Genomic DNA, 16,781 nt, shown 5'->3' on the forward strand with positions numbered 1-16,781 from the left:
CAATCTAAGTGCTACTTAGCACAAAAATATGGCTTTAAAAATAAAATCAAATCTCGGGTTTTGTTTTTCTAAGGTGTATTTCTCCTTCTTGAAATAAAAAATAAATTATTTAGAGTTATCATTGTAAAATATTTATGTGTATTAACACATTCTTATTAAGGCCCTGGAGATGAGAAACAAAATCAAATTTAAAAGGTAAATTAATCAGAGGTGTAATCTGGGTAAATGTACTGCTGTTTGAGTTGATTTCAAGATAACTAAGAAATGTCTAAGCACCAGTCAAAATTTAACCTTTACTATTTGTTTTAGTTTTGTTGCAAGATAGTGGTAATTGAGTTGATCAGTATTTGACCTTTTGGTGAATTGGGAATTGAAATTTTCCCTTGGGAGCTTGGAAATGACACAGATATGGTATTTATACATACATATTTGCACCCTCACACAGATGATGGAGGCCCCTAAAACAGCTTCTGTGGAAATCTCCACTGCACCAATATATAGATCTGGTTCTAAGTCCCAAAATTTAAAACTTCCTAGGGAAACAATAAGGGGCATTTGAATGAAAAATATCCATCAAGTAGGAAATTAAAATGCATGCTGCAATGTGGGCCAAAAGTACCACTTTCTTTCCTTGGATGGCTCACTGCATTTGCCAAGCCTAGCTGGGCTGGTTACAAACACGTGAGGATTAACTGACCCAGGAACCAAGGCTACTTCTTTCTGTGTCCTACAGTGATACTCAACTTTCTTTCTTTAACTCCCTTATGGTATCAGTAATGATATCTAGGGTTCTTGAGACAATGTCAAACCAAATCAAGTTCAAGTCATTTAACTTATATATACATATAACACATATAGTACATTTTAAAGAGAATAGAATGACTGTCATAAAATCTAATAAATGAAAACATAAAACCTAAAAACCCAAGAAAGTTTTGGAATCACTGATATATAAAATGCATTAACATTCATAAAAAGGAAGCCCTAGGAATTGTGTTTTCTGTGGGTGTGTACATTTTCTACAGTAACTGCCTTTCTATAATTGATGCATTTTAAGAGAGAGCAAGGGCTATAGATCCTCCTGTTTGAGTTGATTTCAAGATAACTAAGACTGGACCTCTGGGCTACTAAGGAGACTGCTATGCATTACTCCTGCTCTGGATCATGTGTCCTCCTTGGGTTCTTTCTCATCAGATATTTATCCTATTTCATACAAATTTCATCACTTTTGTCCTTTCAAAACTCAAGAGCATTCATAACTGGGTCACGACGAGAATGCTTCTAGAACTAATAATCATTCAAAGATGAAAAGAGACTATTTAAAAATTCAACACCTCAACATTTCTTGCTTTTAAGAAACTAGCATAAGTCCTTTCAATTGATATATTGATTAAAAAAAATGAAGTATCCCAGGAAAAGGGCAGGAAGGCAACTAACTACTGCTGGGGCAAGCAAGGGATTTTACTACTAGACTTGAGAAAGGGAAGGAGAACAGAGAAGAAAGCCCTTTTGGCTTTCTCAATCGGTAACAGAAGGTGGACTTGAAAACTGTAGCTGAAAATGCATGAACCACCAACCCACAATTTGGAGCCACTGGGTCTGATGCGGTGACAAGTCCAGTCTGGTTGTCAAGCTTGGAGTTCAGTCACAATGGACTAGACTAACAGGACTAAGGAAACCCTGAAGAGGTCTGCATCCTTCAGCTCAGTCCCATATAGTCTTCAGGAACTCCAAACTGGAGATGACTAGAGCTAAATCTGGATAGAAGCCTACCAAATACTAATGTAAACTCTCTTGATGCCAGTTGTCTTTCTCTGGGTCTTCCAAATGAGAACTCTATTCCCAGTTTGGTGTACCCCAAGGACACAGTGAAAGCCAGGGGTCTAAGGAAGGAACCAATATAATAATCCACAAAAAGGGAAGATCTGAAGTTTTCCCTGTAAATCAAGCTCAGGCTCAAGGACATAGAGTTAATACCTACAGCAGTCTTAGAAAAATCTTAGCTCTTCTTTACTGGCCAACCCCATCACAGAGAATGGTGGAAGCAGACCAGTCAGAAAGCTAATTCTGGCCAACTTGTTATCAAGAGAAAAGCAAAAGCTATAGCTGCTTGATGACCTCATTTTGCAGACAGCCCTAGACCCAAAAAGTACTTTGATGGTAGTGCCTGGAACACAGTAAGTACTTAAGTGCTTGTTATAGTTAAAATCTCCTTCATGCCATGGCTTTTATTGCAGAGGCTCAAGGAAGAACAATGGCCTGATGGAAATTTAACTCTTTTTGCTGCTTTGGTCTGAAAAACTTATTGCTCCAGTGATACAAAAGGGAAATGTGAAGCTCTTTGCATGAGTTCTATTAACATTTTCTTTGCTATTGGCCAAGATGGGTTGTTATCTAGATAAGCACTTTACAAGCACTTTACCTGAATTCCAAATTCCATTCAACCCTGGTACATTCTTACCCTACCATGTGGTGATAAATTGGGAGAGCCAGGCTGCCATCTTAATCCATCAGTTTCTCTTCAACCACACACCTCCTTCTAGCAAAACAAAGATATGTGCCTACATGGGCTGAAGCAAAGTCAATTAACAATACCCCAATAAAAATTATACCCTATTAATTGCCTTCTTCCATACCTAAAAAATAATCTTTCAGAATAAATTCTACAGATTGCAGCTTTACTAAAGAAATACTCAGAAAAATATCTGGATAGGAGTAAGCTCAAAGGATAATCTAAAATTTAACATCTAACATCAACTCTGAACTTTTTTTCTTTTAATTATCCATTATTATTATCACTATTATTTTTAAAGTTTCTTCTCTTCATTCAAGATAACCTGATGGTAGAGGGCTGCATAATCTGTCCAAATACTTTGGCCACTGAATTATCCAATGCAAATTGTCCTCTAAAGAGGTTCCAGAATGCTAAAAAGATATTTACTGAAAACATACTTGGTTTTTGTCTCCTTCCAACCCTTAATATAATTTGATAAGCCCATTGTAATCCATAACCAACCCTTGAAGAACTTCCACACCTTAGTACAAGACATCACCCTTGTTACATACTTAAGGCCACTGAAACGGAGTCCTTTTTACCAGGTTTTTCTGCAGCACAATTGAAGACTTTTTACAAAGAATGGATTAAACATTGCTAGAGCCGAGAATAAGCCACAATCAAGAACAGATCTATGTTTATATCCTCCCTCATCCAACAAAGGACACTACTTCAGAACTGGCAATATTTTTTCCTGTTGAGTGGTTTTGAGCACAGTGTACTCCTAGATTGGAGGAAAGAAAGAATTTACAGAAACTACTAAGGGTCAACAAAATACCCAAGTACCAAACAGCTGGCATGAAGTCTGCATTTCTTCTAAGCACAACAAAAAACTCCTGTTAAAGATTTCTGCCTGGAAGAAACAGGGGTTGTTATGAAGAAAACTATTTAAAAGGTGTGGGTTGGGGGGCTCTGGTGAGGTGGCTGAAATGCAAAGTTCAATACAAAGATCCACCTGAGAGAGATCAGAGTCCAAGAGTTGGAAGGCAAGCCTGGGATTCAGTGGAAAGGAAGGCTTGGTGTCTAAGTCTGGGCTTCAGTCAAGAGGGTACTATACCTGTTCTCTTGTTCCCTTATAAGAAACATTCACTCTATGCACATGTCTCCCTTGGTCTTTTTCTCTCTCTTCCCTTTTTCCTTTAAAAACTTTTTTTCTTAAAGTTTGTAATTTAAAATAACATTATTTGAAAAACATTGTTGCTTTCTCAATATAAAACAATAGCTTAGATCTTGCTTAAAGAGGATTCAAGACCCTTTTAACATTATAGCTGTACATCTGACAGTGTAGAAGGCATGAACATTTCCTATTGTGCAATTATATGTACACATGTGTAAATATATATGTGTATGTATATATGTATATATAATGTCTGCTTAACATGTAACATTCCATTTCTGGCAATCTAAGTTGCATTCCAGATGACATTTCATACCTCTGGAAAAAAGGAAATCCTTTTCTATGACTTTTAATCTGTCCTACAATAAAGCCATGGAGGACAAATGTTGAGGCTGGGTCATTATCGCCAAATCTACAAGAGCATGGAAATAACAATTGGAATATGCCATTCTAACACTTTTGATTTTCTTTTCTTTCCCTCCCTTCCACCTCCTTCTTCTCCTTCTTCTTTTAAACAAGACTAATCACTCATAAGAGAGATTCTTCATATTTTGATTTCCTTTCCAAATTTTACTGAGGAAGAAGCAATTTAAAAGTTGAAGATGGAGATTAAATTCCTTGCCCATAGATTTGCTAGTATAATGGATAAAATCTTTATCCCAAACAAAATTACAGCTTACAAAAAGAAAAAAAAAATATTTTTAACAGGAAATAGAGATTTCTGCTATGTTGTAGTTAGCCCTTTTCTGTGTGGAAGAAAGGGTGTTTATTTTGAATGGCTTAAGCACAGCATATTTGAATGACCTCTCCAGGGGAGAGTAATCCTGTTGATGACTGATGACTGCTCCCACCATGGGGAGGAAAGGGCAGTGGACATGTGAAAATGGAGATGGCATACAGAGACACAAATATTTAGTTTTACAAACTGTAAAGAGGAAAAAGAACACCCTTTATTACAACAGGAGTAAAAATTAAAAAGCCCCATTATCTAAAACAGAAAATTTCCATCTGCTATAGACAGAGGAAATAAACATTGACAGGAGTTCAACAGAAATCACTCCTAAAGTCCGGCTGTGATGCAACTACTTTTATCTGTATCCTCAGAAACAGCAAATCCCCAAATCTGATTAACTGCCTGACAGAACCAGTCTTGGTTGATTAGTGGCATAAATTACTGTTTTGTATGGATCTTGGTATTTGCATGTTTTCCTAAAAGATGAGGGACTAGAGTGGGGTTTTTAAACTGGCAGATGAATCCCTGAAAAAACTCATTCTGACAATGTTCTATTGCACTCTATGTGCTTCTATCAGATAGACACTTGGTCTCTACCTACTGAACCCATAGGCTCATATTTCACACATACATGTTCCTACTTTTCCTCCTCTAACAACTGCAGTGCTTTCAACAAGAGGAAAACAATAATAAAAATAGTAATAATTAAAAAGGTAATCTACATTATTAACTTCCTTTTTGTATATTACAGTGGTATTTTCTGTACATGGCCCAGAACTAAGTTCCCTATGTACATAGAGACATGGAGGGAAAGCATTGACCTTGGAAGTCTTTGCATTATGCCCTGAAAGACAAGGTTCCTTTCTTCATTTAAGAGTTTCTCCCCATATTTCCATTTTGACGTAGCAACATTCTGTAAACCTGTAGGGGCTGGGTAAAGTGCTGGGGACAGGAGAGCTGGTAAATTTCCTTCTGTCTCCTTCCACAGTCTGTATTTACAGAGCCCATCAGCAGCTGCTGTTTTTGAATTCACCATTCTCCGTGATGGAAAGCTTGGTGGGGTTGGTGGGGGAGATGCCATTGCGGACCTGCATGCTGTACCGCTCCTTCACTTGGGTCAGCGCACTCATCAGTCTGGTGTTGGCTGAATCCAGGGACACGATCCGTTTTTCCTATAACACAATAACCATGGCTTTATTCAGGCTACATGGAGGACATAATGGCCTTTCTTTACTGGATGACTAGTCCAATGCTTTCTCTCATACAGCAGTACGCATGGTGCTTCCCAAATAAATGGAACGTCTCTGCCTCTTTCTGCACACTGGTTAGGTTCAGCTGCCTCTCTTTTCTCTTTATTTTTCTCCCTCTTTTCTCCTTTCAGAATATCAAGACTTAATAATCGCTGGAACACTAGGCTGTCCATTGCATAGGACACCAAGTGTTTCTTCATATTATACAACTGAGGTGTCAAGTTGCCTTATTGTATTTTAAGCACTTTTGGTCAAAATTAGAACATGGAAATTAGGTGGCAAAGAAAGAAGCACAAGAGGTTTCATTTCACAGAAGAGAAGTGCATGTGATCTATGTATGGGTTCTGACCCCCCCCCCCCCCCAAAGGGCATAACAGTCACACTTGAAAGAATTCACATTGTGCTCAAAATTAAAACAATACATGGTGGCAGTTTAAAGTCACCAACAAGGTGAGGATGCAAGAGCAAGAGGAGATAAGAGCAGCCAAAAGCTCAGACCAAGGGGTTATTTGAATATAGGGAGGGAGATGTGGCCAAAAGGGGGATGCTATAAACATAACACATGAGAACACACAGAGAACACGGGCTCCTAGACCCATTCCAGCTCAGAATCATTCCAGGAAAGCTGTCCAATACGCAGAATATTTTCATTTTACTTTGGAGTCTCTGAAAAAATAATGCTTTAGAATCAATATTTTGGAACCAAGCATTGTTGAATACACACACAATAAAACCAAGGGGGTGATGGGGAGAAAGGGTAAAAAAATTTAAATAAAAGAGAGAAAAAAAAAAAGAAAAGTAATTTAAAGAAAAAAGAAAAAAAAGTAATTTAAAGAAAAGTAGGGCAAGCTAAATTTTCTTTTTTAAAAAACCATTTTATCTCATCACAAAGACCAGGGGGAGACACTCATCTTAGCTTCAGCAGCTAGGCACAACATCCCAGAAACTGCCCAACATGAATCCATCATTTTCAGAAAATAAGCTTACACAGAGAAGGACAATCTTTACCTATGCTCATGAAATTAAAAAGAAAAGAGCCCAAGAGGAACAATCCTAACGCCAAAAGGAGATTTCCTATCCTGTTTTTTTTTTTTTAATATTTAATTTTAAAAAATGTACCCAGGAAAAATCATGGTAAACTGGAGTCATAGTAAGGTTCAGAGAGAAGGCAGGAGGGTTGAGAGTTGCTGTTGTTCCTTGCTATAAAAGCAGTAGCTACAAGCGCCACCAATGTAGCTTGGCTTTGCCAGGATACAGGCTGCCAGGAACAAACAGAATGAACACCACTGTCTTTGGGGGTAAATTTTGGGTAAAACCCCCCCAAAATGGCATCAAGCAATGTTTTCCTTTCATCTCCTACTTTGCTGGGAGAGGGGGAATCTGTACGGCAGCAGTGCTCTTAGCTACAGTTTCAAAAGTATAAAACAAACAAACAAACAAACAAACAAAAAAACCACAAAAAAAAAACCCAACCCAAAACTTCCTACTTATGATTAGCCTTTAAAAAAGGCTGGGGATGTGGCTCAAGTGGTAGCGCGCTTGCCTGGCATGCGTGCGGCTCGGGTTCAATTCTCAGCACTACATACAAACAAAGATGTTGTGTCTGCCGAAAAACTAAAAAATAAATATTAAAAAAACTCTCTCTCTCCTCTCTCTAAAAAAAAAAAAAAAAAAAATTCCTTTCCCGGATACAGAAGTGGAATGGTAAGATATATAAAATCAGTATTATTTCTGGGTATAGCAGTGCATGCCTATAATCCCTGTGACCCAGGAGGCTAAAGCAGGAGGATCCCAAGTTCAAGGTCAGCCTCAGCAATTTGGTAAAGGCATGTCTCAAACTTAAAAAAACAAAATGCCTAGGAAGTAGCCTTGTGATAAAGCACCTCTGCTTTCAATCCTCAGTACCAAAACTAAAAAAAAAAAAAAAAAAAAAAAGGGAAAAAATTAGCATTATTAACTAACTACTAATCAATTATAAGATACTTCTTTATTTTGGGAGGAATAATTCACTGTAAGGACAGAAAAAAAACTCAACAAACAAAAGATAATAAGGCTTTTAAAAAAATTTGAAAAATTATACCTAGTAGAATTTACTGGAAAAACAAGTTCAGATCTTTTAAAAGCAAATAGGTAAGGCCTGGCCAGTGGTTACCAGAAAACAATAGGTAGTGACAAATGCTCCCTGCCCCCTACCCCCCAACCCTGTATGGTAAGGAATGATCTCTGTAGTAGATTATTAAGGCCTCAAAACTAAGGAAAGCAGGATATTCCAGGGTTCATTAAAAAAAAAAAAAAAAATCAAGCATTCACAAAATCTGTTTCATTCTTAAACTGTTTCATTCTTTCATCTCTTAAAGAGTCAAAAAGAAGGTTAAGAATGATTTAAATTCTTATTACATACAAAAGTAATAACGTAGCCAATGCCTCCATACCCCCACTATGCAGCTGAAAGCTTTCAAGTGGAGAAATTTCATTTAAAAGATTCCCCCACTGCCAACCTCAAAATAAAACAAAAAGTAAAAAGAGAAAAAAAAATCAAATAGGAACTTTTGAAAGTCAAGCTCATTTGGCAAAAACTGCTCTGACATTGTGACTGCCTGAACTGGAAGGCAAAGCAATCTAATTATGCCTGACAGGAAGGATTTCAATGTGGGGAGTGGCAGGAGCTGGAATGTGTAGGAGGCCAGTGCACTGGGTCAAGGCTGGGAACTGCTCAGCTAGAGAACGGACAGGGTTTACTTGCCTGTTTGAATAATCTCATTTCCATTTATGACCTGTAATTTAACACAGTGGAGATATCACTTGCAACAGTAACCAGGCAGCTGCTTTGCTTCTCATGGGAGGAAGCCCTTCTGTTCTCCATCTGAGTTACATGGAGAGAACCTGAGTCACAGCATCCCTTCATGCTTGGGAATGAAGGGTGGCACATTCCCTGTCTGATATTTAAGAAGTGTTTCCTTAGTACCATCATTAGGATCTCCATACCTGAGCTACAAGGTACAGGACTGGTGATTCTACCACTTAACCACGGAGTGCTCATCTTTCTGTAGTTCTAGTTAGAAAGTGGCTGACACAGGCCTGTGCCTTGCAGCATGAACTGATTCAAGGAGAGGGAGAGGCTGAATTCAGTATGGACAAGTCTTTCCTGCAGGAGCACAGGGCTGCTAAGAGAGATGAGGAGTGAGAAGTACTAGAAGTTTCACTCTACCATAGAGGAAGCAACTTGATTCATTTTAGAAATATTTTTTACTATCAGTGGCACCAAGGGATACTTCAGGGATAGAAAAGTATGCTACCTAACTGGGAAGCTTTTCACAGCCAAACAGCTTCATTCTAATAGATGATGCCAGAAGGGCTGCTCTGCTTCATCAAACACTTAAGAAGTAAGGTTTAGTCTTACAAGAAAGAATTGGAAACACAAAATCATTCATTACAAAGGATGCCAAAGTATGTTCAAGTCTTTTGTTACAAGAGTTTAACATATCAGTAAACCAACAGCTGGGATTGAAACACTTTCCTTTTAAGAACACTACATATTTTAATTGTCTTTAGTGGTTATGAATTGTCTATGCATGGTGTAGTGGTTTTCAAAATGTGGTCAAGTGAATTCTCCAAGTATTCTTTGGGGATCCACAGTGAGTCTCTGCTAAAATAATTAATTGCATAGTAAAATCTGAAGTTAAATCTATCATATTTAATCAACCCCAGTATGTTTTGACCCATTAGTTGAAAGTGGTCTGTTGTTGAATGGCTACTGGGAGCAGCCGGATATTGATTATAGAAGGGATACTGGTTCCATCAAAATAGTCTAAAGAACAAAACTATTTGACAACCATTGTCAAGAGGCCATCCTATAAACCTAACATTGATTCTTTGAGGACAGCATTTCTCCCATCCTTGCACAGTGACATCCTCTGGTTAACTGAGAAGATGTCCTTTCTTTCCAGAGTTTTTGACCATTACCTCCTCTGTGACTATGATTTCTGCTACATACCCAGCTGTCTGCCCCTTGATGTCAAAAATAGGGGGCTGGTTGTGTAGAAACCGATAGAGGCTAATGATGGAGCTGTTCTGTCAGCCAACATGCACAGAATCACAAACATGGCACAGCTAGGCTCCCTAGGCTCAAGACTGATTGCATTAGACTAGCTGAAATTATAAAAAATTCTATTTGATCTCACCAGTACTAAAATCTCTCCTGGTGTAGTTATTAAATCTCTCCCTGCTTTATATTGTTGTATTGAAATTCCAAAGGTGAAAAATTATCAGGATTAGTTTTCCTAATTAAACCGCCTTCTTTATCCAAGCTGTTTTGCTAAAAATCTCTGGGAAGAATTTTGATAGTATGTACAGCAAAGTAGCCTTGTCCCCACTACATCTCCCTTACCCACTATGGGGTACCGAGAAAGATTTTAAATAAGGGACCAAGTAAAATAACCGCAGATCTTTCTTCTGGTTCTTAGTAGGTTAAAATATCCAGAATCTTCAGATTCAAGAGTCCAAAATATTTTGGGAGCCCCACGAATGAGATAGCATCACAGTGCACAAATTCCAAAGGTGAAAAATTATCAGGATTAGTTTTCCTAATTAAACTGCCTTCTTCACTCTTAAGATTAGTGTCTTCAAAGAGAAGGAGGCCCACAAAGCATTCTTTCATGACTATGATTTCAGCCCCACTCCTGAAAAAAACAAACCCATCCCATATTGATCCTGTAAGAAAACTAGACTGTTAGGTGCATGCTTAAGAATATTGGAGGCTCTAATATACACTGACTACTGGCTGATATGGAGAGAAGACAGTAGAACATTTATGCATAAAGTCTTTGTACTCATTTCATAGCTTAAGAGTGAGAAATGCAAACATGGCTGGTTGTCTTCAGAGAGATGGTCCATTCACTGGCTGGGGGACATTATCAAAACTGCATCTGCCTTTTGTTATTTGATTCATGCCAAGAAATACAACAACCACAGTTTGTACTGATAAAAGGAAAAGGAGTTAGAAACATTGCCTGCCTAATTTTGCTCTCATCACTGATGTATTTCTATGAGGTGACCAGGTGGTGTCACAGGTGTAAGCTACTGTGAACAGAGACCTAGATTTGGATTTCATCAACCTTTTCTTATAAAATTTTATCTAAAGAGACTCTCTAAGTACAGCACCAACAAAGAAGGGCAGCCAAGCACATTCCAAGCATCAATGCCAAACCCTGAACCAAAAGAATAACAAGGAAAGGTGCGTTCTTCAACCTTGTTTTCCTTCACAATTCCATTACTGTCTGGGGCCAGAAGTTCATGGGGCCAGAGGCAGTGGACATGACTGACAAAATCGTGAGCAGCACAGCCAAGCAATGGTCAGTGGAAGTCACAGGCCAGACACATGCAGTGCACTTTTCACAGTTGACCCCTCAGAGAATGTCCTCCTTTCCACAAGGAAAGAAGCAAAGCCCATCATGCACTCGGTTGAGATCTGTCAAACAACTGTACTAAACACACTAATACTCTGCTGTGTTAATAGACTTGTCATCAGTGAAAGAAAGGAAAAATAATGGAGGCCATGTAGAAATTGATTTAATCTTCAAAAGATAATGCCAAGAACTTCTCAATGCCTTATTTTTAGGATACCTGCTTTGCCATTTGCAAGGATGGGAAGTCAGAAAATAACAGTTATTACCAATGAGTACCTTCTACTAGATCCAGAGTCTGCTTACCTGTGCATCAATAATTTTCTGCTTTGCATCAATAACTGCCTGCATCTCAGCGTGGTCCTTCTTCAATTCCTCTTCCACAGCCATTAGCCTAGAATGTGGCAACAAGGGGGTATCAACACTTTCAAAGACAGGGCTAGGTAATGTGAGAACAAGAAACTTAAAACTCACCATAGTTCAAGATTTCTCTTCTTCCTTAATAAAGACCTACAATCTTCTCTTCTTTCCCCTCTGTCACCTTGGAAGTAGACATCCAAGGTTGATTTCTCTAACTGTAACTGTATTCCATCCATTTTTATCTACTTTGGAGCAGAAGTCCTGTAATCATTCTCTCCTCTATCAGATTCTTCCCTCAGCACAATTTACTTTATCTTAAAATATCAAACCAAATCAATAAAGAACAAATTATCCTTTCTTAACCTCAACTTGCATGATATTCACTGTCCTATTTTTCTCTTCCCTTACACAGATCAGTTTCTTCAAAGAGTACTCTACACTTAGTAGGTCTAGTTTGTTTCTCATCCACCACTCACATTTCAACCCAGGAAGACTGTCAATTACCCCCATACTATTAAAACAACAGTCCTTTTCTGTCCTTCATTCACTTGACCTGTCCACAGCATGTGACAATATTGAAGCCTGGAGTCCAACTGTCTGCTATCAAATTCTGGTGTACCACTAACTATGTGACCTTGGGCAAAAGACTTAGTGAGTCTGTTGCCAGTTTCTTTATCTGTAAAATGAGAATGGTAATTCTCATTATCAAGTGTAGATTTGTAGGAAAGTGCCTGGCCTATGGTGAATGCTCTGTAGACGTGCAAGTGGAACTGACCTCTTCCCCTTTCCCCTGGCTTGGCACTGGCGGCACTCTCTTGTGGTCCTCTGGCCCTTACAGACATCTAGCGAAACTTCTTTCTGTTTCTGGACTTGCTCTGGAAAACTAAGTTTTAGACACTGGATACTTAGATTTTTAAAACTCAGTTCTCTTCTAAAGTTTCTCAAATGAGCCACTAAGTTTTCCTTTTATATAATTGTTATGGTTAAAGAAAAAGCCTACCTGATCTTCGTAGAAGTGCACACTAGGTCTCATATTTAGGATGCCTGAAGAGATAGTCATCATATCTGTACTGAGTACCACAGGTGAAATGGCTTTTGTTGCCATGCCTTTAAATGTGTTTGGATCATTCTCCCACCTTGCTGTACCTCTAACTAGCCCACATCTGCCACCAGGTGGTCCTCTAACCTGCTGATGATGCTTTTCATCTGGCTGTCTTTCTCTTCCTGTTGCCTGCGCAGCCGCTCCTCACTGTCCTCCAGCCTGGCCTTGTATTCCAGCAGCAACTTCTGCATCTGCTGCTCCTGCACCAGCAACCGGCGTTCATATTCCTCCAGTCGCCGGCTAGACACTCTTAGGCGCTCCTTCAGTTTGCTAATTTCTTGTTCATACTAGAGTAAAGGAGAAGAAGCACCCACAACAACAAGGAGAAGTTAGTGATTTGCTTTTTAATGAAAGAAACCCTAGGCAATGTGGCTAGATGCTTCTAAATTGCCATTCCTTATACTACTGCTATTGATGTTTAAAATATCAATTGGTATAGGGGTTGGGGATGTGGCTCAAGTGGTAGTGCGCTCGCCTGCCATGCGTGAGGCACTGGGTTTGATCCTCCAGCACCACATAAAAATAAAATAAAAATATTGTGTCCACTTAAAAAAAAACCTAAAAAAGTAAATATTAAAAAAATATATATCTGGGCTGGGGATGTGGCTCAAGCGGTAGCGCACTTGCCTGGCATGTGCGGGGCGCTGGGTTCGATCCTCAGCACCACATAAAAAAAATAAAATAAAGATGTTATGTCCACCAAAAACTAAAAAATAAATATTAAAAAATTCTCTCTCTCTCTCTCTCTTAAAAAAAAAAAAAAAAAAAAAAATATATATATATATATATATATATATATATATATATCACCTGGCATAAATGTTTATAAAGCTTTGCCTTCCTTCTGGACATATTTTAAATCTGAATTTAGCATTCAAAATTTTACAGATTTATGTACCTCTCTCCACATTAAACTACCAATTGCTGCAAGCCTCTGATCACTGATAGTATCAAATGGGAGAAAAGAAAAGAACAAACACTTAGAAGCCTAGTAAAAGCTGGCCATCTTATAAGAGAGAGTTATTTGTGTATCATCACTTGTACTACAGGATCTCTGACATATTTTGTCTTATCAGAATGCCCTTCCTTCGTGCTACTAGAATCAGCCCTTAGAGAACAAGCAACATTTCTATAATGTTAAGCCACTAAGTTAATAAATAGAATTTAATGGCAGAGTAGGCTATTACTGCTTTCTTCCTAGCTATGAAAGTATAAAATAGTCATAAGCATTAAGCAAAGGCCTACCTGTTCTCTAGGGTTGATTAAAATAGACTCTTGGCTATTTTCATGATGTGGCTCATCTGCTCAATTTGGCACCACTTGCTGGAATGTACATCTGTGTTCTCACTAAGCAGCCTATAGAAATTCAGTAATTCAGTTGGTTACATGATCCTTTTTTATACTAAATTTGCCATGGATGGTGCCTGAGTATAATGGAATGTCAAATTTTCTAGGTAAGGTGAGAAGTATATGCCTTTTTAATATTCATTAGTAATTAGTGATAAACCTGCATGGTGTATTGTAAAATGCAATTTACATAGTATTATCTAATTTATTTGATGACCAGCTGTTGCTCACCCAACATTATGGTTCCAGAAAGTCAAAGGTAAGGTTTGAAGAGTTACACTGTTTTAATAAGCACAGTTTATACTAATAAGTAAGAAGTAGTGAATTGTCTGGTTGTCAATTAAATGTGATAATGCTATACATGATGTCAAGGTTATTGTTTGATAATCCTTTTTAAAATTTCTTTCTTTAAAAAAAAAGCCCTCAAAACATCAGATGATGTCTTTTTAAAAATTATCTGTACAGCTAGACATTCTTTACCAAAAAAGGCAAAAACCAAACAGTTAAAAAACCCCAAATTCCAAGTCAAATTGTTACCAAGAAATAGAAAATCTAGTTCTATGGCAATTTTGTCCTTGGTTGAAGACTAACAACTGGTTTATAGAAATGCTAAAATGATTAGATGAATATCAGAGTGTCCTCCAGATCAAACAATCTATATAAAAATATTATATCTAAGCCCCTCCCCTGCAGCATGGTAGACATTTCTCACACATGTTCAGAGAGGCTACACTGACCTATCGTGCACTGGTGTGTATCGGGTTAACCTAAGAGGAAGAGTAAAGATGGGGGCAGTAGGAGATCATAATTGTTGGCTTTCCTTTCTAGCGGCCTAGACTTGTGGAGGCAACAAGTCAATAAAGATAGACTGCTCTACCTTCTCAGCATGCTTAGCTTCATCTTGATTTTGCTCAGTTTCTTCAACATCTTCTTCATATTGTCCATTGTTCAGAACCCATGCTGCTGTCCTCTCTACTGGAGACATGGTGGCAGAGTCCACAGGTGACTGAACCTGCATCAGAAACAGGTATTAGCATTTCCCAAAACAGCTCACCCAATCAAGTTACACAAAGACAGCTATTCTTAGAAGACGTAACTGTAATCCCTCAGTTTCAAATGCTGTTAGTTTAAAACAAAATATTTCTTCTTTCTAGATATACGTGACAATACAATGTATTTTGGTATATTACACATACACAGAGTATAGCTTATTCTAATTAGGATCCTGTTCTTGTGGTTGTACATGATGTGGAGTAACCATAGTCATGTATTCAAATACAAGGCTAGGAAAGTTATGTCCAATTAATTCTACCGTCCTTCCTATTCCCCGCCCCACCCTTCCCTTCCTTCCCCTTTGTCTAATCCAATGGACTTCTATTCTTCCCTTCCCACCTTCCCTTGTTGTGGGTTAGCATCCACATATAGGAGAGAACATTTGGCCTTTGTGACTGGCTTATTTCACTTAGCATGATAGTCTCCAGTTCCATCCATTCACCAGCAAATACCAAAATTTCATTCTTCTTATGGCTGAGTAATATTCCCCGTGTATATATACCACATTTTCTTTATCCATTCATCTATTGAAGGACACCTAAGTTGATTCCATAGCTTGGCTATTGTGAATTGAGCTACTATAAACATTGATGTGGCTGCATCACTATAGTAAGCTGACTTTAAGTCCTTTCAGCAAAGTAGCAGGGTATAAAATCAACATCAATAAATCAATTGCATTACTCTATGTCAAGGACATATCAGCTGAAAGAGAAATCGGGGAAACTATCCCCTTCACAATAGCCTCAAAAAACAAAACAAAAACAAAAAACCCAACAACAACTTTGGGATCAATCTAAAAAAAGAGGTGAAAGAAAACTACAGAACACTAAAGAAAGAAATTGAAGAAGACCTCAGAAAACGGAAAGATTTCCCATGCTGTTAGCTTTAAGTTTTTTTTGGTTTTGTTTTTAAGATTTTATTGATGCTAGGGTAATTAGGGGTAAGGAATGGAATATCCATTTGTATAAGAACAAACTATTCTGAATAGGAATTTGTACACATTGCATCTATGAACCATTCTTTTTCTCCTTCCAAAGAAAGCCAATGCCTCAAAACTATTAATTTTTCCAATGGTCCAAATGCTATAAGGTACCAAATTAACTATTAAAATTAAGATAATGGAATGAGAAAAAAGAAAGCATAACTTAATCATTGATTCTTCAAGTGAGAAAATATCTGTTGAACCTAGAGATGACCACAGACCAAAGAACTGTTCAATGTTAAACAAACACACAAAGTGACCATTCATACATCAGAATGCCAGATAGTTTTCATATTAACCATTGAGAGAAAGAGAACAAGTGATACTGGTTATTTTTACAGAATTCTGATTCCTGGTGGGTTAAGACTACTCAGGAGTCCACGTTTTAGAATCTAAAGTTTCTTTTTCTTTCTTTCTTTTTTTTTTTTTTGAGAGAGAGAGAGAGAGAGAGAGAGAATTTTTTAATATTTATTTTTTAGTTTTCGGTGGACATAAACATCTTTATTTTATTTTTATGTGGTGCTGAGGATGGAACCCAGTGCCCTGAGCATGCCAGGCGAGCACACTATGGCTTGAGCCACATCCTCAGCCCCTCTAAAGTTTCTTGATGAATTTAGAATCCAAATGATGAGTACTGGATAGTGTAAGACATATTTGTATTCAGTTAGGATTGCAAGATAAATTTTTCTTTTCCAATATAAATATGAAAGTGTTAAGATTATGGCCTTGAGGAGCAACTATGGAACTTAGTAGTTAAGTCATTTATCTCTTAAATACCATTTTCCTAATTTATTGAAAAATAATAACACCATCATAATTACCACACCTATGCTGACCATCTCAAAGTCTCATTATTCATGAGACTGAATAAGATAATGTGA

At 37.8% G+C, this 16,781-nt stretch overlaps 1 protein-coding gene across 8 annotated transcripts in view; it reads right to left on the bottom strand.

The window, feature by feature from the left end:
• Positions 1-3,300: 3,300 nt before the first annotated feature.
• Positions 3,301-16,781, bottom strand: part of Rasal2 (RAS protein activator like 2) — a 343,852-nt gene continuing 330,371 nt past the window's right edge. For all 8 annotated transcript variants that reach the window (XM_071600283.1, XM_071600280.1, XM_071600279.1 and 5 more), the window contains 4 exons: positions 14,743-14,877; positions 12,603-12,805; positions 11,363-11,450; positions 3,301-5,576 (listed from right to left, as the gene is read on the bottom strand). In XM_071600283.1, coding sequence (XP_071456384.1) covers positions 5,412-5,576; positions 11,363-11,450; positions 12,603-12,805; positions 14,743-14,877 — 591 coding nt within the window. In that variant the 3' untranslated portion in view covers positions 3,301-5,411. The remainder of the gene's footprint in view (positions 5,577-11,362; positions 11,451-12,602; positions 12,806-14,742; positions 14,878-16,781) is intronic.

The sequence above is a fragment of the Marmota flaviventris genome, chromosome 12 (genome assembly GCF_047511675.1).
Source record: "Marmota flaviventris isolate mMarFla1 chromosome 12, mMarFla1.hap1, whole genome shotgun sequence".
NCBI lineage: Eukaryota > Metazoa > Chordata > Mammalia > Rodentia > Sciuridae > Marmota > Marmota flaviventris.